Source organism: Tachypleus tridentatus, chromosome 12 (genome assembly GCF_004210375.1).
Source record: "Tachypleus tridentatus isolate NWPU-2018 chromosome 12, ASM421037v1, whole genome shotgun sequence".
In the NCBI taxonomy this organism is placed as follows: Eukaryota; Metazoa; Arthropoda; class Merostomata; order Xiphosura; family Limulidae; genus Tachypleus; species Tachypleus tridentatus.
In genome coordinates this window covers 9,644,696-9,669,771 of record NC_134836.1, presented here as the reverse complement: position 1 = coordinate 9,669,771, position 25,076 = coordinate 9,644,696, and the positions used below count along the sequence as shown (strand labels likewise).

Sequence of the window (25,076 nt, the reverse complement as noted above, 5' to 3'; positions counted from 1 at the left end):
TTAAAAGTTCACCAAATATATGACCTATGAACTATAACGACACAAAGATTTCAGGCTAATTTCTGGTACGAATTTAGAGGAAGGTATGACGTACAGTATTCATCATAGATTTTTTTGTCACCCTTGTTGGAGGTGAATATCCAACTGACATCAATAATTCGTGGATGAAAGTCAAAATTCTGAATGTCAAAAAGAATAGAACATTTGGCTAGACCATAAATATTTTTTCTTTACTTTTTTACTGTAGCATTGAAATATATGCTAATTTTATGTTACTAGTCTCAGTAAAGGGTCATTTCATACCAAATACTTGATCTCTCAAATAAAACTTATTTGACCCTAGATACGAGAATTTTGATAAGATCTTGTATCCCAACACCACCACTATCCCTTCCAATTACCACTGCAGTAGGAGCAGGTTAGATTGGAACCTTTTCTAAAATGGTTGACTTGGCCCTCCATTTAAAACTGTGCATCGATGAGTTATACAGGGTTCGCTAATCTGAGGGAAATAAATAAACAAATCTGTCTTTACTCTTATGCAGACATTTTGGTTGAACTCTTCTTTCCTCATCAGGTAAAACAATACTTATCTTGTTCTTCATGAATTTCAATCTTTTACATCCAAAAACAGTAACTTTCTAACAAGTTTGGATAGAGCTTATTGAATGCCAATTACAAAGTACAGGATTGCTCCTTTGTTCAACACTGTGGGAAACATTCCGATGTTTCCAGCTAAGATGTCATTCTCTAGCCAGGTGTATCTCTCTAGTAAGCCTGCCCAGGTTGTGAATTCGAGTTTTATTACATATTCTTTTTCGTGTTTTGTTGTCACAAACACAAAAAGTTTGCATCGCAATTTTGGTCTAAGTGTACTACAAGATTAACCATCACATCCCATTGTTCTGTCTACACAAGTAACTACAGACTTATAGGCTACTTAACCTTTCCTCCAGTCTATCATTTCAAAACTAAGGATGTTTTTGTCGATAGCCGTTGTATTGTTTTGCAAGAAAATTCTTGAACACCCAAACAAACGAGAGCTTGTTCTTATCACGCGAGATCTTGTTCTCATCACGCGAGATCTTGTTCTCATCATACGAGATCTTGTTATTGCTCTTAGAATTTTCATGACGTTTTTATTAACTTCAAGATTAGTTGTTCCATGTCTTGATAGGTTTTCAGCTAGAGAAAATCTGCTATATGATTTGATAAAACTTCGTAGAGGTTTGTTGTAACTTTTCAGAAAGCACAAGCGGGATGCTATTTCTACCCTTGACGTCGTTTTACTGGAAACGTTTATATAAAACCCTCTAAAAATACTCAGTTCAAGGTTCGGGTTAGATAGAGAAGAACACTGTAGAGCACATAACGGTTATCTTTGGAAGACTGTACTTTGACACTCTGTTCCGGAAGTGTTGATTACTCGAGAAGTTTAAAAGAAATAATAATTAATAGCAGACTTTAGAGGCCGCTTGGCTTGAACTCAGCATTCTGTCGTGTCTGAAGTTGGTATTAGCTAGAGCTGGGTATTACCAGTTGTAATAATCAAAAATAAGGACTCTTCCTTATTAGTAGCAGATGAAGTATTTGTTTTGTCGAACTTTCAAACAACGATTAGACAAGAAGAAAGAACTACAGAGAAGGTTGAGATGTCGATCGTGAACCACTTCAGTTGAAGAGTAGCAGAAAGTATTATAAAATACACGAACAGAAGAAACATCATAAAACCTGTATTATAAAATACACGAACAGAAGAAACATAATAAAACCTGTATTATGAAATACACGAACAGAAGAAACATCATAAAACCTGTATTATAAAATACACGAACAGAAGAAACATCATAAAACCTGTATTATAAAATACACGAACAGAAGAAACATCATAAAACCTGTATTATAAAATACACGAACAGAAGAAACATCATAAAACCTGTATTATAAAATACACGAACAGACGAAAAATCATAAAACCTGTATTATAAAATACACGAACAGAAGAAACATCATAAAACCTGTATTATAAAATACACGAACAGAAGAAACATCATAAAACCTGTATTATAAAATACACGAACAGACGAAAATCATAAAACCTGTATTATAAAATACACGAACAGAAGAAACATCATAAAACCTGTATTATAAAATACACGAACAGAAGAAACATCATAAAACCTGTATTATAAAATACACGAACAGACGAAAAATCATAAAACCTGTATTATAAAATACACGAACAGAAGAAACATCATAAAATCTGTATTTGGGAGCGAAAAACGAATAAAATTACAGGATTAAAACAAATCGTAATAATATAGGAAGCAAGTTATCATTTGTGAAGTATCAATACCGGAGTAATAATATAGGAAGCAAGTTATCAGTTGTGAAGTATCAATACCGGAAATACAAAGAAGTTCGCTATCTTTTGTGAAATTATTGATTTAAACCCCATCATTAGTAGAAGTATCAAATTGTTAAGAAAAATGTTCGTGCAAGAGAGCAGAAGAGGCATTGGTTATGTTGGTTTTACACTACCATAACCTTAATTTCTGTTAAAAGAACATCTGGCACATAAAGAAAATATATTTGGTTCTAGGGCTAGTATATTCTTAATCTATATTTAAAAAATATTTGATGATTGTAGAAAATAGTGTTATTTATAAGATACTATATCCCAAAATATGCAAGTAAAGACCCTCTGTTAAATATAGAAAATATTGTTGGCTTTATGGCACCGCTACCGGAAACTGCATTTAAGGAACTGATAATAAACGTAAAACAGTTTTATTCGAAAACAATGTTACCTTACATCTGTATTCTAATAAGATGCAAACTATGTAAAGAAGTAGAGGAATGCTTCGAATATTGAATATAAACATAAATATCAACAGTGATGAAGGGTGTTACAATGCCACAGATGCCACAGTGATGAAGGGTACTAGAATGCCACAGTGATGAAGGGTACTAGAATGGTTGATATCAACGGAAATAAAAAAAAACAACAAAAACTAATCCTCACGGAAAATCGAAAGAATAAAATAGAACAGTTTCAGCTATGATTTTGAGGTGCTTTGGGTATGTAGGTTTTATTTAAGTTTGAATAAAATACAAGCACATTTATTATTCTGATGACATATATGTATCTAAACAGATAGCTACAAATTTGGCAAGTTAATTAACTGCTATTTGTGTAAACAGATAAAATAGTAGTTTCTAAAGAAAGAAGGAATGTAGGCTTATAAGAATCTCAATATTTGAAAGGGTAAGTAAGGGAACATTAATTACAAGAATTCGAAGGTGAGTTATTTTAGTTGATTTATTTTAATCTCAAATCTCTCATTTTCTGATACTTAATATCGTCTGAAGTTCTAGGTCATAACAATAGTAAAACTGCCTTTAAAGCACAGAAGGAAATGAACGACTAGCATTTGTTTAAAAAAAATGCCAATTTTTAACTAACTCCTGAGACAGAGAGTCCCCTGAAATGATGGCTTTTTATTTCTAGAAGATCAGGCGAAGTTTAATGTTCAGATTGAGAACACTTTGTTTCATCCAGTATTCTTAAGTGCTTTATGGCCCAGTAACTAACTGTAATACGTTTTATATGTTTAAACTTTCTTTGACCGATACAATTACCCACAAATCTCTGCGATATCATAAATTTCAGTCCTAGCAATTTCTCCTGGAAATAATTTCTTTCTTTTAGCCGATTTCAGCAGTTTTTTTCTCACTGTTTACATTTTAAAGGCTTTTTAGCCGAAAATTAAATTAGAAAATAAGTACAAAGAAGTTTCATTTACGTCATGCAATTAAAATATGAATAAACAACTTGTTAACTACCAAAGATAATATAATCCATATTTTAAAACTCAGTTCTAAAGATAGTGGTATTTGTCATACTTCTGGGCTATTTGAACAATAATCGATTGGACTTCTAAACGAACAGTCATATTTCTAGTTATATTTAAATATCGACACAAAGTTGCAAAAAACTGTCTACGTTAGTCGGTCTAACTTTGAACTTTTAAAACAGAGCACCTACCACAACTCTTAAGCAACTTAAATTGAATAGTTACTCTTATAACGCTACAGCGGATCCAAAGTACGAAGTGTGATTTTACGACAACAGGATGCGAACCATAATTCTACAATTCACAGTCAACCACTAAAACAAAGAGAAAAAAACAGATACACACAAAAATAAAAATATGCAGCCTGTTTATGTCTACCATCACCGAAAGATTTGAAGTTACATTAAACTATAAGCTCCAGGGACGCCAACGTGGAATAGGAACAGTGTTAGTTGATTAAATGAATGTTTTATTTTCGACAGTTACCCAATGAAAGTTTAATATAAGGGGGTGGGAATTAATATTGTTTTGTTGTTTTTTGTAAGAGAACACAAAACATTATCTGAACGTTCTTGGTCTATATTTTATATACGCATGTTTTATAAGACTAATACTTTTAAAGATAGAGACGTAATTGGAAAAATGAAGATTTGAGTATATCTATTATTTTATTTTTCAAGAATTTTGTAATTTGAGATATGCTGAAAAGTAACGAACTCGACGTTCGTAACATTAACATCAGTATTAAACTCATTAGTCTAATCGTTATGTTTTATAAAACCGTGTTAAATATACTCAGAAATTCCTGAACATTCAATTCCTGCTTTATTCAATTAAACTGTTGCCTGATAATGACTCGATACCATGGGGCTTAATCCTAAAATTAGGATCAGTATTGTGTGAAAAGGAGTGACGAAAGATGGTTTTAGGATTAGTATAGGATTGTGAAACGGAGTAATGAAAGAAGGCTTTAGGATCAATACATAGTGTAAAATGGAGTGACAAAAGAATGCCTTAGGAACAATATAGGGTGTAAAAAAGGGTTGACAAAAGGAGGCTTTAGGATTAGTACATGGTGTAAGAAAGGAGTTACGTTTTCATAATCATTAAAGCTGGAATTTTCTATGCTAATATTTCTGTTATTACATTTTAAATTAATTAACTCATCAAAAAAATCTTATTTGTTTGTTTTCGTAACACACTTGGCTATCTACGTTCTGTCCAATATGGGTAATCGATCCCCGCATTTTTGAGTTGGAAGTCTATAAATATAGTGCTGACACACCGAGTATTTTGAGACGTATTTTGAGGTTGTGTTAGTCTAACTAGTTTAGTATTATTAGTCCAGTGTCATGGAGGGCCTTGTTCGAGTCGTTCTAGATCTCTGTAGTGAAAAAGAAAGTTCTTAAAAATGAAACATTAGATTCCTATACACGTATAGGAAGGTAGAGCATGTGTGGAATGTAGAATGTAAAATACTGAAAACGGAAAGTAGTAAATTTTCAAAAGACATGTATAAGTTGTGTTACACTTTCGACGTAATTAAGAACATTACACCTTTATGGGTATATCTAAGTTATACAAGTATGTTTTATATATGCTTTGGTCAAGTTAAAGAACATTTGGGAAGGTTTTTAAGAAACCGAATACGTAAATCGTCTTGAGGTTCGTTTTCTCCACATTTTCTGAGAGTGTGATGAATTGAAAATTAACCCGTATTCCAGTTGAAACTAAGGAATATTTGAATACATTTCATAAGTAGAACGTATATTACTGCATAGTAATAAGGCTGACAATAATCTGATTGGCCTAGCATGGCTTATTGGAAGGCCCAAGGTTCGAGTTGCGTTATCCCGCTAATCATTCTTTGAAATTTCAACTTTTAGACGTTTTTACTACGACATTGAATTCTACTATTTGCTTAAGATTAGATAAACAGATACAACGTGGTATTGGCTGGTTGTCTTTTCACTGGTCAGTGGTTTTAATAAATTATGACTATGTCTGTACCTTTAGCCATATTTCGCACAAGGTACCGTTCAGGTTGAAATTACCAAACAATGTGAATCAGATCCTCCATTAACACATGGAAGATTATATATTAATTAGCAGTTTCGCTAACGTAGGCTTTTCTATCAGGTCATCCCTTAAGTAATCTTCGATTTTAAGTTAAGAAAAAAGATAAAGTATTTTAAATGTTTTTAATGTTATTTAATCAATAACGTATGTTACATTATTATTAATTACTTCCTGCCAACTATTTAGAAGCTTCTGAATACCACTTCTATAAAATTCTTGGGGTTTGGAGGAAAATAATGTAGAGAGGGTAGTTTTGACATCTTCATGTGTTCCAAGCTCTTTTCTATCAAGATGATTCTGAAAATTTTGGAATAGATGATAATCAGATGGGGCAAGATCTGGAAAATAAGGAGGATGTGGAAGTTTTACCAAGTCTAGCTGTTAAATTTTTGCAAATGTGATCATTGCTGTATGGAGTCGTGCATTATCCTGGTGTAACACAACACCTTTACGATTGATCAAAGCAAGCTTGTTTTCTTTCAGTGCAACATTCAAGCGCTCTAACTGTTGACAGTAGAAGTCTGATGTAATCGTTACATTGAGTGTGAGCAACTCGAAGCTGATCACACCAACAATATCCCACCAAACGCTTAACATAACTTTCCTATGGTGGAGATCCATTTTGGCCTGTGCTATGGCCAGTTTACCTGCACTGAGCCATTGTCTGCAATGCTTAACATTTTTATATTATATCCATTTCTCATCTCCAATCACTAACCTGTCCAAAAAAAGGTGAGTTACGTTCACGAGAGTGCAGAGAAGTGCAAATGTCCATTCTTGTTCTAAATTTGGCTTCTGTCAAATTATGGGGGGCCCCTTTTCCAAGTTCTGATATTTTCCAAGCTGTTGCAGATGACAGTGAACTGTTGAATGGGTTGAATTAAGCTTCTGTGCTAGTTCTTCAACTGTTACAGCACAATCTTCTTCAAGTGCAGTCAGCAGCAAGTCATCATTAAACTCAACAGGACAGCCTGAACGTGGCGCATCACTTAAGCTGTAGTCACCTGATCTGAACCTCTGAAACCACCTTCGACATTTTCTTTCATTGAGAGACTCCGCAACATAAACACCTTATATGTTTCGTGTAGTTTCTGCTGCACTATTGCCTTCATAAAGCATTATATGCCTAATATGCTCTTTAGACGCATCCATCATAAAGGTTTATTTGATTATCTGAAAAGTGGAATTGGATTAGTTTATTTTATTTGTCTGAACATTTTTATACACGTCCTACTAGATATTTTAGTCATTTAAATCCTTCTACAAAGACAGAAATGGTGATGCATTTTCTGTATTAAATTTTCGGACATTACTTATGCGATGATCCGATACATCATGAACTGAATGTACTGAATGCGGCCGAAGAAATGTGACGTGTTGTCACATGATGTTTGAAAAAATACACATAACTTCTAACTAAATTGGGAAAAATCGACAATTTTAAGTAAAATCAATCAAATAAATTACATTTAGTTAAAGCTAGAACATAAGCTGCTTGGGAGTGAACGAACTTTTGGTAAAAGTAATTCTTCACTGATGAAATTCTTGTTATGCTGAACAAGTGGCAAATCATGATAGAGTTTAATTAGCAGTTCCTTAATTAGTGTTATTCCACAAGATGTAAGAAGAAACGCTTTGATAAAAGATAATGAAGAATAAACTTGTAATTTTTTTCTAGTTTTATTTTGGGCAACGTTTTGGGCAGACGTCTTTCGTCGTGCTGTAAAGACAAGGCTAAAATATAATTAAAGTGGGAAAGAATGGTTAAATAGAATAGAACTAGACGTGGGAAGAATGGTTGAAGTGTAAGGAAATACAATATTTTATGGTGCAATGGCAAGTTTTGATACAGGAGGAATTGTGGTCCGATATCTTGTAGTGCGCCTGGTGGTGTTACGTCTATATATTGAGATTAAGTCTATATATGGTGTAACAAAGTAGTGATGAAAGAAGGTTTTATGATCAATATAACAATTAGTGATGAAAGATTTTAGGATTATTATTTAGGATGTGAAATGGGGGTGACGAAAGAAAGATTTTAGGATTATTATATGGTGTAGAAAACGAAGTGATAAAAATTTTGTGAATAATATACGGTTTGAAAAGATAGTGATAAAAGATGGCCTGGGATCAATATTTGTTGTCAAAAGTAGTGATGAAAAGTGGCCTGGGATCAACATATGTTGTTGAAAGTAGTGATGAAAGGTGGCCTGGGATCAACATATGTTGTTAAAAGTAGTGATGAAAGGTGGCCTGGGATCAATATATTTATTTTAGTCTAATGGTTTTTTAAACCTGTTTCAGTCGTTAGTGTTTTAAAGCACATTTATAAAACGTGTTTTAGGAAATTCTAAGCAAATCTATTTTGTACATAATATCCAATATTAATTCGCGATTTGTATTTCAGAATTAGATTTACGCGAACTCCTCTCACAGTCCTTGAGGTAGCAGGACTAAACAAGAAGATGGACTTGGAATATCCAATTGAGGTTTACTAAGCTATATGACTTAGCAACTCCCTACCAAGTGGTCAGCAAGATTGGCCAAAAATCGCCCAAGAGACAGCTCCAAGCACACAGAGCACCAAGCAGAAGCTTTTTGGGGTCGACTGGCCCGCATATGGTATCGGGTGTGCTATTAGCCCCATCCCCCTCTTCCTAAGAACCAGGGCTGAACTAGGGCCGCAACGTTTGAAACAATTTCAACATTTCCACTACCATACAAAACCTGCGACATTTGTTAAAGTACCACGAGTGGGCGCCCAAACAGAGTTTGTGTACGACTACTGACTCCCTTGGGGTAGCTATAGAATTAACTGTGAATAATAAATAAGCATGATCTTTTCACTGGGGCTTTTGTGAATTAACCTTTCAAATGGGGGCGCAGGTACTTTATGGTAGTGTGTATTTATTAAAGTTCTTCTACGGTATCAAGGTCAATCTTCGGAAATGAATTTCAGAGGACGAAATTTGTTTTGTTTGTCCAATATGACGTAAATAAATATCACTATTATCTAGTTAAACGATGTTTAACATCTTGTCAATAGATAGAATAAATGGCATAAATAGATATCACTATTTTCTTACTAAACGATTTATAACAACTTGTCGATACATAAAATGAATGACATGTAAATAAGTACCACTGTTCTTTTGTTAAACAATTTTTAACAGTTTTTCAGTAGGTAAAATAAATGGTATAAATAAGTACCACTATTTCCTTGTTAAACGATTTCTTAACAAATTGTCCGGAGGTAAAATTAACGGCATAAATAAATATCACTATTTTCTAGTCAAACAATTTTTGTCAACTTGTCAACAGATAAAATGAATGACATAAATAAATACCACTCTCCTTTCTTTAAAATATTTTTAGTAACATGCCAATATATAAACTAAATGGTTAGACTTGTTATGTTTTATACGGTTGTTTAAAATACAACAGTGTGATATAAAAATGCTGTTTTGTTTGTTGTCATGGAGCAACGTTGTTCACCTTGTCACGAGGATTAGAATTGTTAAAATACCTATATATAATCCTATTAAATCAGTTTGTACGTGTCTTGTGAGCTCCAGTGAAGCCGTAATAATGAAATGTTGGATTAATTTTTTTTATTTAAAGTAATAAGTCGTGTTTTATTATTTCTGTTTCTCTTTGGATATAAAATGTTACAAACAATTTAATATCGGTATGAGAAATGTCTTAAAGGATTCATAGTTTAACAAATGAAAAATCTTCAGTGGAGCAGGGTTTTAGGTTTAACGTCCCCGGATGTGTAAGTTTTACACAATTATAACGCTAAAATCGGGATTTGATTTTCTGCGGTGGACACAGTAGATACCTCAATATGGCTTTGTTCAGAAACAAACTATCAAGAAAAGCTTGTGAAACATAATAACATTGGAACAAGAACCAAACGTAGCAAAAGAACATAAATGTACGTATCCTTACAAGCATAATGCAGTTTAAAGATAAAATTACGTAATTATTACAAGAATACGATGGTTTAAATGTACTCTCCAGAGGGCAAACTCTCTTTGTTAATTTGAAGATGACGTAAGGTCGAAACGTTCTGTTCTTTAATTAAAATAAAGTGTTAATATCCATGCCAGACGTCTTGAGAATTCACTTTTACTTTAAGTATGTTTCTCGTCATCGTGAGACACGATCATTTATTATAATGTAATTATTACGAGGGTACGATTATTTATTATAACGTAATTATTACAAGGATATGATCATCATACTATAATGGATCTCTTGCTTATGTGATACTGGAAAAAACCTTTTTATTACGCGATGAGCAATCCCTAACTTCGCGAAATTTTTATCCTGTGTGCATGTAGAGTTGCAATAAGGAATCACGATTTTTACCGTTTCTTAACACAGAAACCTTTATTTTTCTCCATTTTTAGGGTGCAAGTGTGATGTCATGAATACGTCACACGCGGATCTAATGCATTAACGCCACGAGTAATTAAAAGTAATATTGCTACTTACGTAATAGTAGAACTGATGTTCCAATAAAATAACTTTTAGACTGAATAGGTAAAGTAGAAACATCATTACAATTACTTGAAACTCGCCACGACAAAGAATGTGAAGGTTTTGGACCCAAAACAAACGTTATTTACTTTTATTGCGTAGTAGAAACACGTGAACCTTCTGGTTTATTATAACGTAATTATTACAAAGATAGATCGTTTATTATAACATAATTATTACCAGGATACGATTGTTTATTATTGTGAAATTATTACAAGGGTACGATCGATTATAACGTTTATTATAACGTTTATAACGTAATTATTAGAAGGATACGATCGTTTATTTTTTTGTTTGTTTAGTGTTAAGTGCAAACTTACACAAAAGACTGTCTGTGTTGATTGTTCACCAAGAATATCGAAATGCATTTTGTTTGTTTTTAACGTTATAAGCCTTCAAACATATCGCTGAGCTACTGTCGGGTGTGTTCGTTTTTTTGTCTTTATAATTTTCATGAGAAGCTACACAAAGATTATTTGAATATAGCCGTTCCTATTTTTGAGCTGATAGACTAGAAAAAAGACAGTTATTAGAAACACCCACCATCAGATATTAGGTTATTCTTCTCTTACCAAATAGTGAGATTTAGCTGTCACTACACAAGACTCCAAAGTACAGAGCGTATAGTTTGGGACAAAGAGATGTAAAATACGAATCTTCAAATACAAATCCAGGATAATTTCTAAGCCATGCTCATCCTGCATTAGTTTTTAAATAGTATTTCTTTGTGAAACAATCCTTTTTGTATACATCAAAGCAAAAATATTAATTCGAGCTTGGCCGAAAATATTATTGACCCAAAATATTTGATTTAAAGAGATAGGTCTTATCAAAATGTGGCATTTTTTAATCACTGCTACTCAGGCAGGGGGCAATCCCATATCTTCAAAAGCCAAATGTGTTTATAGCCCATTTCGGTGCAAGAATAATACTGGTGCAACGTAATATAGACGGTACCCTTTTTTCATGGTTTGAGCCCTTAATTATTTCAGATTAAAAAGGCTGCGACTTTAAACAAATATCAATTCACAAAAATGTTAGAGTTAGCGTCTTTAAAAAATGTTCAAATACGAAGCTGGTACAAAACTTTTGAATTTTTTTTGTAGACTGTCTTAACGACTATAGAAAACAATTTCGAATTTTACACCTGAGTACTAATTATTATTCGTCTACAGAAAATAGTTGTTATCTTTATAGTTTTCGCTTTTTCAGACGAAAATCGAATTAAAGACATTAGATTTAAATACTCAATTACCTTCACTTAGTTATCTAATAATCGTTCATAAAACGGTCATTGCTTTTACAGCAAACATATTCTTCAAGGGACTAAGACAGTCTTTGATTTGAAACAACCATCTGTTTTAGATACAAGCCCAACTTTTGTCATTATAACAACCCTTTTTTTTTTCAATGGACAAAGCTAGTTTTGTTTTATAAACAACTATCTTTTTTTAGATGTAAATCCATTTTTTGTTTTGAAACAATTTCTTTTTAAATAGAAAGCCAAACGATAAACTCGTAATACTTTTGAATCCCCTTATCAGAAATGTAATTTTTAACTACGTGAAATTTATAACGTTCTTCGAATTTTATCTTTTATGTTTATATATATATATGTATATATCTAATATTTAAACCTTTGAAATACCTTTTATTTTATAATACAAAATATTTTTTATCCATATACTACACACTTTCTTGAGTATAATAACAGTATTGAAAATTGACTTTCAGTCCCCGACTTAATGTACAATGTTTTATTTGCTTTTCGAATTTTGCGCAAAGCTACATGAGGGCTATCTATGCTAACCATCCATAATTTAGCAGTGTAAGACTAGAGAGAAGACACCTAGCCATAACCACCCGCAGCCAACTCTTGGGATAATCTTCCAACGAATAGTGGGATTGACCGTTACATTTTAACGCCTTCAAAACTGAAAGGGTGAGCATTTTTACTGTGAAGGGGATTCGAATCCACGGCTCTCAGATTACAAGTTGAACTCCCTAACCACCTGGCCATGACGGGATCTAACATACAATGATCCTGTCCAGTTGTCTATCACGCCCCAACAATCTTTAGTCTTATTTTACTTCTTAATTTAGTTTTATCAGTCGTTGATTTGTACTTTAAAACATTTATAAATTATTTAAAATAATTTAAACTTTTGTAGGCTCCAGGAATCTTTTTTGAACTGGAGTTGGTTCTCAGATCTCTCGTTCTATTAGGGGTCTCGTAGAGGCCGGTGTTGCTTCAATAACTAATTTATTAAAATACAAAATTATTTTAATCCTTATATCACCCAATTTTCATCACAATTAATTTTGTTCACATTAAAACTCTATTACAGAGGCGTAAGAAGCTAGGGTCAATGGGTATGTGTGTGTGTGTGTACAGACACCAACTTTTCTGTCTTTCCAGTAAAAATGCATTCAAAGTAGTAAAATTACTCTCGGGAAAAGTTGGAGAATACAAAAAATTTATTCTAGAGCCCAAAAGCTTTCAAAGTTCTAAGGTGAGACCTGAACCCCGACATCAATAGCTGTGCCTATGGCACACGTTTCTATACTTTTCTTATGTCAAAAAGAAAAAAACCTTGCATCCCACTTTACCATCGACGCCTCTGATTTTAAGCTAAGAACAATTCGTATATTTTAAAAACAATTTATAATAATTGTGGAAAAACAATATCATTCTCAATCTACCGACTTAAATCCTATATATATATATATATATGTATGTATATATACAGATATAATTTTTAATTCCCATCTGTTACAGTACTCAGTGTAAACAAGTTGCAAAATAAACTGTGATAAATCATTTATTTTCTGTTTCACTGTTTATTTTACGGTAAAGTCACATTGGGCTATCTGCTGTATCCACTGCGAGATACTGAAATTCGTATTTTAGCGTTATGAGTCCGTAAACTTACCTTTGCCCAACAGGGGGAAGTCTTGTTAAAATATATATTGGACACAGTAATTGATTAATTAAAGTATTGATGGTATTATTTCTTACATTCTTTCGCGTAACTCGTATATTATCCATAACAAAAATATGAACCCACAAACAATTTAGAGTACAGATTGTTCAAAAATGTGTTTAAAACGTTCTTTTAGGTTCAAATAAACTTTCAAAATTGCGATACCTTTAACATTTTGTCTATTTTATATTAGTACATTTGCATAAATAAGTTACCACTTACATAAGTTTAAAGCTAAACACACTTGTTAACGCTTCTGTTTTTATTGTAAGGGTTTAAAATAATAGGAATATATATATATATATTGTTTTTTGTTGGCTTTGAATACTCAACATTTCCTAAATAAATATTTTATTGCTACAATAGCTGCAAATATTCTTGTTGTCATGATTGATTGTATTGTTTATGAATGCATGTTTTTTTAAAACGGTAGCAGAAATTACACAAAGCGACACTCTCTGTTTGTAATGAGCTAGACCAGTTTCGATCGATTTAGCCAAGTTTACGTTGTGTGGACAGAGCTGTTTCAGTCATCATGCCAAGTTCCTCTTCTCATTTTCCACCAGGGCATTGGCATGACGTCACATTGAATGGCGGCGCGTGTGTCGTGTGCTGTAGCCCAGCAACCATTGCATGAAGAAACAATCAAGTGGTTTCCCGCGACTTCTATCTCTCTCTTTCCGGAATACGCCACTAGGGCCAGTTCGGCAGTAGTCACGTAATAATTATCACACTGGATGGTGTAGTGAGATCCGTCCGAACTGGCGTTAAATTTCTTACCAAAATTTCACGCCTGCAATTTTGCGATAGGTGGGGGTTATCCCCCGTGCTGCGGCCGCGGCAGACCGACGTGGGCTACCGGCGGCCGTCAGCTAGCAAATCAGAGATGGGTAGTGAAGATGCCAGTAAAGGCAGTTTATTTCATTTCCCTTCTAATGAGCGTAAATATTCTTGTTTTCTTCCGTCCTCTTCCAGGTCTCTACCGAAACTTACTGGGGAGGAGCACTGCGGTGAGGGAGACGGCCTCTTGGGACATCGAGGGTTCTATCAACTCAACTGTAATGGTAACTTCGAGCCCATACCTCACGATCACGACTTCTGCGAGCGGGTCGTGATAAACGTCAGCGGCCTACGGTTTGAGACTCAGTTACGGACATTGAACCAGTTCCCTGATACATTGTTAGGTGATCCAACTCGCCGTATTCGTTACTTTGATCCACTCCGGAACGAGTACTTTTTCGATCGGAATCGGCCAAGTTTTGATGCTATTCTCTATTACTACCAAAGTGGCGGAAGGCTTCGGCGACCCGTCAGCGTACCCCTGGACATTTTTGCAGAGGAAATTAAATTCTATGAACTGGGAGAGGAGGCCTTCAATAAGTTCCGAGAAGACGAAGGATTCATCAAAGAAGAAGAGAAGCCGCTTCCGTCTCGCGAACTGCAACAGAAGATGTGGCTACTGTTCGAGTACCCAGAAAGCTCACAGGGCGCACGTGTCATCGCCATCATATCTGTAGTCATCATCCTCCTGTCCATCGTCATATTTTGTTTAGAGACTCTGCCAAACTTCAAACACTACAAGATCTATAACACGACCAATGGAGTGCTCAGGATCGTCGAGGACGAAGTACCAAAACTGACAGACTCCTTCTTCCTCATAGAAACCTGTTGTATAGTGTGGTTTACTTTCGAATTGTTGGTGCGATTCCTGGCCTGCCCCAATAAGCTGGCTTTCTTCAAGGACGTGATGAACTTTATTGACTTGGTAGCTATCATTCCCTATTTCATTACCCTCGGGACAGTGATGGCCGGAAAAAATCCCCGGTCTTCAGCATCGGGCAACGAGAGGGGCAGTAATAACCAAGCCATGTCGTTGGCTATCTTGAGGGTCATCCGTTTGGTGCGAGTCTTCAGAATTTTCAAGCTTTCCAGGCACTCCAAAGGCCTACAGATTCTGGGCCGGACACTAAAAGCCAGTATGAGAGAACTGGGTTTGCTTATCTTCTTCCTCTTTATAGGTGTAATTCTTTTCTCCAGTACCGTATACTACGCTGAGGCTGACTCAGAGAGGTCCTACTTCAAATCCATCCCGGACGCTTTCTGGTGGGCCGTTGTAACTATGACAACTGTGGGTTACGGAGACATGAGGCCCGTGGGAGTGTGGGGTAAGATTGTGGGCTCCTTATGTGCTATTGCAGGCGTGCTAACCATAGCGCTTCCAGTCCCCGTGATCGTCTCTAACTTCAACTACTTTTACCACCGAGAAACTGACCAGGAAGAGATGCAGTCTCAAAACTTTAGTCACGTGACGGCCTGTCCTTATCTACCGGGAACAGTGGGGCTCAAACCACGACAAGAATCTCTTAGTGAATCTGATTCGGATGTCGTGGAGCTTGAAGAAGGGTTATTAATCACGAGTGACCATTTGGACAAAAAGCCCAACTACAAGCCCAAGCCATTCAACAATATTAGTGTCGTGGCTATAGAAACAGATGTATGAAAACATTAGAAGATGAATGAGTGAAGGTTATATTGTATCCTTTAAGTGTTTCCATTTTCTGCTAAGAAAATTAATCTCCAAGAAAAACAAGGTAAATTTCTATACCGGTCTCTTTTTTTTTTCCAATACTCTGTAGTTTTCTCTTCATTTCCAGGGAAAAGGTGAGTCTTCCTAGAGTAGTTACCAATTCTTACAGTCGTATTATGCTACTTTTATTTGATTCAAAGCAGAGCTAGTTAATTTTCTTGTGTTATATCCTTTAAGTTAATGTTTTAAGGTTGAATAAACATTTTATTATTATTATTTTTCAACAACTGCTACAGAAATAAAATAGTATAAAGGCTCATTTTTGAATAATAATAATAAACCCTAAAAATGGGTATATTAAAATGTTTTACTAAATAATTTTCACTTCATATTTGGTACTCGTGGCATGAACAAACTATATTTACAGGCTGGATATTGCCTTTTATGTACATTTTATACACTAAATATTTTAAAATTTACTTCTTCACTTAAGCATCTTTATGAAATATATATTTTCTCCATTACAATCCCTGGAACTTTTATCAAGCGAAGTGTTTTTATTCTGAATTATTTTAATAAAAAACTGTGTTATGAGTTAACACTAGTAAGAAAAATTAGAATTTATTGAACGTTTTTGATGCTACTTGTAAACTATATTTATTCTCTAGTAGAATGATGACACACATATACGAGGAACAGTTCTGCGAGATAGTGTTCACATTATACAAGTAATTAAAAAACGAAAAATAGAGCATCTATATGCACTGCTGAATAATTTTAAAGCTAGAAACTAAGAATCTCCACAGAAAATTACAAAAATGTATAAGGAACGGTTTTGTGCCATATTTTTTATATAATATTATGCATTTTTCCACTGTTTCCATTAAACAGTACAAGAGTTGATTATCGAACTGTAGTAAAAAGCAATTTATTGACTAATCGTATTTTCAGTTCTAATTATGCTGATGTATAACGTTGTTCCTATTGTTGTTTTAATGTTACCATAATGTATCTATTGGTAATTTTGGTGCGTTTGTGATAACATGTCGTCATGGCGTGCTTTGATTTATATGTTTCTTAGCCATAACAAAGGATGACATCATGGTATGAGTTGTTTTATCCAGATGTCTTTGTGGTTACACAGAATGACATTATGGTGTAAGTTGTTTTATCCAGGATTCCTAGTAGTGGCACAGGATTACATCATAGTATTAGTTGGTTTATACAGATCTCTGGGTTGTGACACAGAATGACATCATAGTATGAGTTTTTTAATCCAGATCAGTTGGCCATTATACAGGACAACGTCCTTGTATGAGTTTTTTTATCAAGACCTCTTAACCAAGACAGTATCGATCTTAATAGGTAAAATATGGAGCATTTCTGTTGTCTTTCGAAAATTGTAATAGATACAGGTGAGATTTACACATTTTGATAATACGTTTAGTTAAGAACGACCTCTACACTCCTTCTTTCAGCTGACGTTTTGTTTTTGCAGGTTCTTCGGTTCATGTGCATAAAGCTGTTTGTTGTTATAATATATGCCACATTTTTCAACGTAACAGTCAGTCCTCATGAAGCCGTAAAGGCAAAATGTCACCTGAAATTTGTTATGTTTTTGTTAAGTTATTATCAAAATTTGGAACCTACTCGTTTTCACATATACTCCATGTCATTATTTCAAATCGTTTTACAGAATTTGCGTCATTTCTTTATTCCAATTTTGATTTTATTATTAGTTAAGCGATAGTGTTTCGAAACTCAGCAAAACTTGTCCATCTATAATCCAGGTCGAAGTTGCAGTGATGAGAATCTACATCCCTGTTGTATTACTTTACGGTATATCATTAAAGATCTGCAATGAAGCACGCATTGCAGCGTAAATTAATTGATTGTATCTCACCTATTCGCAGTAATCACTTTACTATTCCACTACAAAATAAAACAAAACAACAAGAACAACAGAAAACACCATGGAAGAAATCAGGAATTTATTTTCGATATGGTAGTTTGTTGTTTGAAATGTATTTTAATATAAGTTTATACATGTGATATAATGATATTCGTTATGATATTCTAGTTGATCAAAGAGTAGAAATCAAGTGAAACATTTTAAACATGTGATAGGAAAAAGTTAAATAATCTAAGTAAGCTCAAAATGATATTCGTTCAATGAATTATATTAATTAGTAAAAACAAAAAACAAAGTAATGTCTATTAAATTTACATATTTGTAGACGGCAAAGATCGTAATAATATTTTTTGTATTTCATTCAGTGTTCTATTTACTTATCCGAGAAAAGAGAATCGAAAATGTTAATTGTATATTTAAACCAGTGACGCTTCCATTGGATTTAATATGTGTGAATATTACCTTAAACTAAATTCAACGTTAATCTGGTTAAATAACCAAATATTGAGATTTATTTGCCAAAATTGACTTGTTTATTTTATTACTCGTGTTTAAGGAAGTCTATATAAAGTTTAGACAAAAAAAAACTTACTTGATCTTGAACTAAATTATCACATGGAGCGAGCCCTTCGTATTTGGAAACAATACGAATACCATTCACCGATATCAAGGTGGAAGATAAAGTACAAAATTTTCTTAACGTAAATTAATATGTTAAATATTGATGATATGATTTGATAGCGATTACTTAGTTAAGTTTTATATATATATACACACGCACACACTACGTTTAGGTAAATTAATGTTATACAGTCATGTGTGCATTTTAAAATTTATTTTGGAGAAGCCGTTTTGTCGTTTCTTGCCCAGTAAAATGAATTCTTTTACCGTTGGAGTTAAGTAAATTGTAGATAGATTTGTTGTTAGAATTAACACGAGCTGCCACTTATATTTATAATACTGTTAAGCGTTACATTTCAACAACTAATCACGTAAGGATACAGTATTGTTTATTTCAGCATTTACAAGTGTAGATTTTTTTCGTTTGCTTGTAGACAGGACCATTTATCAGTACTATTTATTATTTATCAATGCGGTTTCTTTCTTAAAATGTAGGCTTAAATCTTTTCCCAGTCTAAATGTCTCCTTGTATGTAAGTGTGTTTTTTTTCTCAGTACAGGCCCATAATCCCTTATCCGAAACCCTTGTGACCAGTTGAGTTTCGGAATTCTGAATTTTTCGGATTTTAGAACAAATGTATCGTCCCAGTAGGATCCAGGGCAGCACCCCATAATCAAATATTAATACTGCAGCAAAACGTATGAATACTCACAAGTGGATTAAATAAAGACTACAAATACTACTACAGTTTATTTATAGAGTAATATACTGATAAATGAAATAGTGAGATAATTATAGACCATAAATTATCTAAAACATTTTATTTCCAACATAAACATTCCGTAAAACTTAAACATACACAGCTTCAAACGAACAATAATTAAATACATTAATGTTTCTGTAGAGGAACGTATGAATGTTCACACTTAAGTAGACTAAATAAAGAATATAAATAGTATTACAGTTTGTTCATGTGCTGTAATAATAAACTGGTAAATGACTTAGTGGAATAAATATAGAACGTAAATACTCTAGGACATTTTCACAGTGAAATTAAACACAAAGTCACAAAATAAAAAGCAAGGAAAAATATCAGCGAACAGCAGACACACGTGTGACCAGTAGGAGCGCTGAGACACAACTGACGCGCCTGTCAGACTGTTGGGCGGCTGGGTCACGTCACACCTGAGTGACGTGGGTCAAGTGGGAGTGGAGTTGGGTTAGCTGTTATACTGATGCTCCACACTCCAAGAAACTTCAGTTTTCGGAGCTTTACGAATTTCAGAACCTCGGATACGGAACTGTGGACCCGTACTGTTAAATGAAATAAGATTTTCGGTCTATATTCGGTATAGGCTTTAGAAGCACCAAGAGTTAGTATTAAAATAAATATTAATTAAATCATGGAACACACACTGTTAATTATATTTTTAACATCAAGAATATCTACAATAAATACTGTGTGCATATGTGCAATCCTTGGAACCTTCTAAAGGGCTTTTATCCAGACAACGTCACAAAGATAATTATTTATTTACATATAATTTAATGTATCAAGAGATAATTTTACTTACAAGTTTTATCTATTCTAGATTAAGAAACAGATATATATACTTGCTTTAATATAAAAAGAGAAAATTTTGTTAGCTGAATTAATATGAAATAGTTTTGAAATTGAAAACTATATAATACAAGCAATCTTTTAGGCCTCAATACCTTTTTTTAGTCTTAGAGACCGAATGCCTAATTTTTTTAGAAAACACAAAGATATTACAACATTGTGCAGTAGCTAACTTTGTTAGCTGAATGAATATGAAATACTTTTAAAATTGTAAAACTGTGTAATACAGGTAACTGTTTGGGACTCAGTATCTTTTGTTAATCTTAAAGCCCGAATGTTTAGATATTTTAGAGAATTAAAGGATAATACAATGTTGCGCAGTGGCGTATCCAGGTTTTCTACTCAGGGAAGGGAGCAAAAAATTTTAAGAGAAGTCAATAAATTAAGACGCTGAAATTAATCTAAATTTTTAATAAAATGGTCATTAAAACAAATTAATTGAAATGTTATAGTGTTCATAGAAGTTTTAATTCTTTTAGTAAATGACACAAAACAAGTTTATTTTATATAAAAGCTGAAAAATACTATGTGGTCAATATGCTTAGATTTTTCAGGGGACAGGGCCCATTTGGGTCATCCCTTGACTACGCCTGTGACGATGCAGACCATAAATACTAGGTTTAAGATGTGAACTTCTGTAAGTTTTACAGAAAGACAGGAGATGAATAGTTTAACATTTAATAAACTAGTTTTTAATGTTTCAACAATTAATTAAAATTGAAAAAAATAGTGACTTCTCCATGCTGTAACTTGAGAGTTTTTATTAATGTTATTGCAGGTATATGTGTTATCGACATTGTTGTTTTTATAATTACTGTTATTACGCACACGTAATTTTGTTAATGTTAAATATTTGTCGTAATCTCTGCGGGTGGTTCTGTTCAAATGAATATCTGTTATTTTCTTTCTAATAATAAGATGATATATTTTTGTTTGTATAGCAACTTTATAAATAAAACTTCATTTTATCCACATAAATGATTACAGTTGACAACTTTAACGAACGTTTCAGGAAAATGAACGAAATTAAAAACCGTGAAAGTAGATGAATATTCTCCTTATAACCTTCTAGTTCAACATACCAGCATATTATATTGTTTCCAATGTTTTCTGCAGTTTCTGTTCTGCACATACCTGTGGATAATGGTTTTTACTTGATCGATGAACTACATGTCAAGAACTAGGCGGTAGAGTAACCTCTTTACGATCGCACAAGAACTATAAATTTATGAAAATAGTTTTAACTAACTTTATTAGTTTTTGACGCTATGAACTGTACTGCTAAAAATAATTACAATAGAAATTCAAGCTAAACACTTGAACTTAGTTAAAGTATTTTCGTTTAAAAACTAATCTTTATGTTAACGCCCACGCGTGCGTAATGAAAAAAATGCATTATATGGATTTCAAATAGGTGCGACAGTTGTAATAATAATTTTATGGCCGAAAAGTAACAAAAATACATTGTTTTAAGAACATAATCTTGACAATATAAGCAACAGTAATTTTTAACGAAACGATTATTTTACGTTTCATTTATCGACTTGCATGATAAGTAATAAAAACACTCTGTGAATGTAAAATGATGTAGAAATGGCAGTGTCAAAAATAATCTAAACAAGAATATAGGGATGTTATAGCTATACAAGATCATCTCTACATGACTTTCGTTATTAAAATTTAGTGTTATGCTGTAGAATTCAGGAGTATAAAAGGATTACGAGGCTGGTCACTTTGACCGACTAGTAGTGAGAATCTGTAATAATCTATAATAATCAAGACATGTTTCAACTTAACTTGACATTCCTTGTACGAACCTACGCTCTAGCTTACACAACACTGATGCCTACCCTGATACGTTGTTTGTTATTAATCACAAAGCTACAAAAAAAGTATCTGTGTTCTGCCCATTATGGGTATCGAAACCGCAGTCCATGATATTACAATAACCATTATTGATATGACCATGATATTACAGTAAACACAGCATATCAACAGTCAGGATTATATAACTTTGAACTGCAGTAACATTAAACTAAAGTATATATTTTACAGTGTAACATTAAATTTTAATATTAAAATTCAAATAAGGATGATCTATGTATAGCTGTATCATTGCTATATTATTTTTTGTATTCTTGCCGGCACTACCATCCTTACATCATTTTACATTTATGAAATGTGTTTTATTACTTGTTTTGTGATGTTTCCCCCCCTGACTGAAAATTAGTGTATTCTATAAATGTGGGTAATAATATTAAATATGATGTGTACTGATTGTTTTTACTTCTTAACTTAATATATAATACAACGGTTAGCTCCCTAAAGACACCAGTTGCATAGTATATAAAACACTGAGTATTCTACATATTATAGTCATCTAATGTTCATATATGCATAACAGTAGGGTGGGCGGAGATTGTATGTATTACAAAGAGAAAGATATTTAATGAATGGATCTGTCATCCTTCAAAGCCTAACTTGAGATAGCAGGATTTGTATTTTAATCATTTGTATGTGAATTCTATATTTTTTATAAAATTTAGAGCACCGGTATTTTCACTCTGTTCAGTTATAATACTTGCTGTCAATATCTAGGTTTTGAAAGCGTCTTTAAATTTGATGTCTCGTACAAGATAAGTCTGTAGGTTTGTCATTTTTGATCACATCATTTGACTCAATGGTCTTTTGTTGGGTATCACGTGCTGTGGAATAGGTTTAACCTGTTTAGGCTTAATTTCAAAGTCACTTGAGATGCCCTGCACGGCCATCATCAGATTTGTTCAAAACTATAAGTGCTTAATGTCATTTATGATTAGTCTAGAAAGGTCACTTAACTGTTTTAATTACTTTAAATATACAGTACTGTTTTTTACACTTCGTAAACTTTGAGTATTCAAACACAAAATACAACAACAACAACAAAATTTCCTCATAGTATTGTGATTATACTACCTAATATGTAAGAGTTAGCAACGCAAACAATAATATGCACCGTTCATGTTGATTACGTATTGTGCTTCTGGTATGATGTATGACTTATCTGGCTATTTAAATGGAATATTGACGTGCTTGGTTCCACCACGAGTCTGGTCTGACCTAGTTTGAGTTGGCCTTCCTGGTCATTTGGATGGAACATGGAAGTGCCTGGTTCCATCGTGAGTCTGGTATTAATAGCACAAAGACTGTCATCGGATTATTAACTTGGGTAAATATCGACTCATAGCTAGTCCTAAGATTACTGTGTAGTGAAGTTATTTCCCAGTAATATGGAGATAACAGTAAACATTACTGTTAGAGTTATGAATTCGTTCATTCAAGAAAACATTTGTTTTTTCAGTCAATGATTCTGTAATTCATAATTAACTTAAGCCTTGTGTCAAAAAATTGACTGCAAAACAATCACAATATGTATACTGCAGGAAGTATTGATAATAGCTAATTAAACATCGAAAATAATATGATTATAATTTTTTTAACCAAACAAGAGAGACGGCATAATAGATTTATTTCTTCTGTTTATAACATAGTAACATGAAGGGTTTGCAGAAGATATTGATCATTTAGGATATTTATGTATATTTTCAAGTACAATGTGACGTAATGTTAGTAAATACATGAAACCAATAACAACTGCATAGTCTTCATCGAGGTGGCGCACAATTGTCGAACTACCAGCATATTTAGAATTTTGTACAGAATAACTCTGAAAAGTGTGAATTACCTTTATTCTATACACTATATTCGGCAGCATTACTTTAGCAGCGAGATATATTTATATTTTGAAGAATTTCCTAGAATTATTTATAAAGTTTCAGTCTCAGGTGAAGTGATTCAACAGACAAATTGGGCAAGTGTTCTGTACGTGGGCTCACAATTGCCATTATTAGCTTGTTACTAATCACGAACCAGAGAAATAATTTTTAGTACTTCATAACTGATAAATATTTCTTGAAGTAATCGACCTCTTGTTTTATAAAAACCAATGAACTACACATACGTATTTCTGTGTGTGTTGTATACACAGCGTTATTAATACTATTTGTCTTGTTTCTCGAAACCTAAATAATTTTAAAAGCGGTTTAGTAAAATGACTTTATAAAGATGGAAATAAACTGATTTTTAACGTAATATCGAAAATGTCAGTAGTTAGGGCAGCTGTCAAGCAAAAAGGATACTGCTTAATGATTATAACTTTACGATAGCTGCGCCATCTGGTGCCTATTACATGTCAGCTATCTAACTCTTGGTGTTGAATATTATGTAATAGGCACCAGAAGGCGCAACTATCGTAAAGTCATTATTGTACGAGATAACACCAGAGAATTGGTATGATGATCGTGCACATAGTTCGCGAGCAAACCATTAACTTTATAGTAACAATCAGTCTTCAAATTAATATTTTATCTAATATTATCTTTACAGTTATCAGTAGTGAAAAGTATTTTATCACAACTAGCCAGTTTCCTGTGGCACCAGTGCATTAGATCCGTGTGTAACGTATTAATGACGTCATATCTGCTTCTTGAAAATGGAGAAAAATAAAGTTCTCTGTGAGAGGAAACGAAGATGAAACGGGAAAATTGTGACCTTTATTGCTAATCCATAAGCACAGAGGATACAAATTTCGCAAAGTTGAGGGTTGCACATCGGATAGTAAAAAACGTTTTCCAGTATCATATAAGAAAGAATTCTATTATTGCATGATTATACAGTTTTCCTTTAGAAGTAAAACATTAAGTCTATTTTAATTTCTAGTTCTTATCAACTTTATAGTTTTTGCTTATATATATCTAATTGTGTACGTTTTACCAAAACAGATGATGTTTCTATAAGCAGATGGTCTTAACAAGGATAGTATTTGTATAGGTGGATTGTGTTACTAAGCATATAGGTCAATATGTTATCAACGTCTATATTAAGCAAAAAC

The 25,076-nt window shown here is 33.2% G+C and overlaps 1 protein-coding gene across 3 annotated transcripts in view; it reads left to right on the top strand.

Moving 5' to 3' along the window:
• Positions 1 to 25,076, top strand: part of LOC143234227 (potassium voltage-gated channel protein Shaker-like) — a 188,428-nt gene that overhangs the window by 125,192 nt on the left and 38,160 nt on the right. For all 3 annotated transcript variants that reach the window (XM_076471427.1, XM_076471429.1, XM_076471428.1), the window contains exon 2: positions 14,441 to 15,999. In XM_076471427.1, coding sequence (XP_076327542.1) covers positions 14,441 to 15,965 — 1,525 coding nt within the window. In that variant the 3' untranslated portion in view covers positions 15,966 to 15,999. The remainder of the gene's footprint in view (positions 1 to 14,440; positions 16,000 to 25,076) is intronic.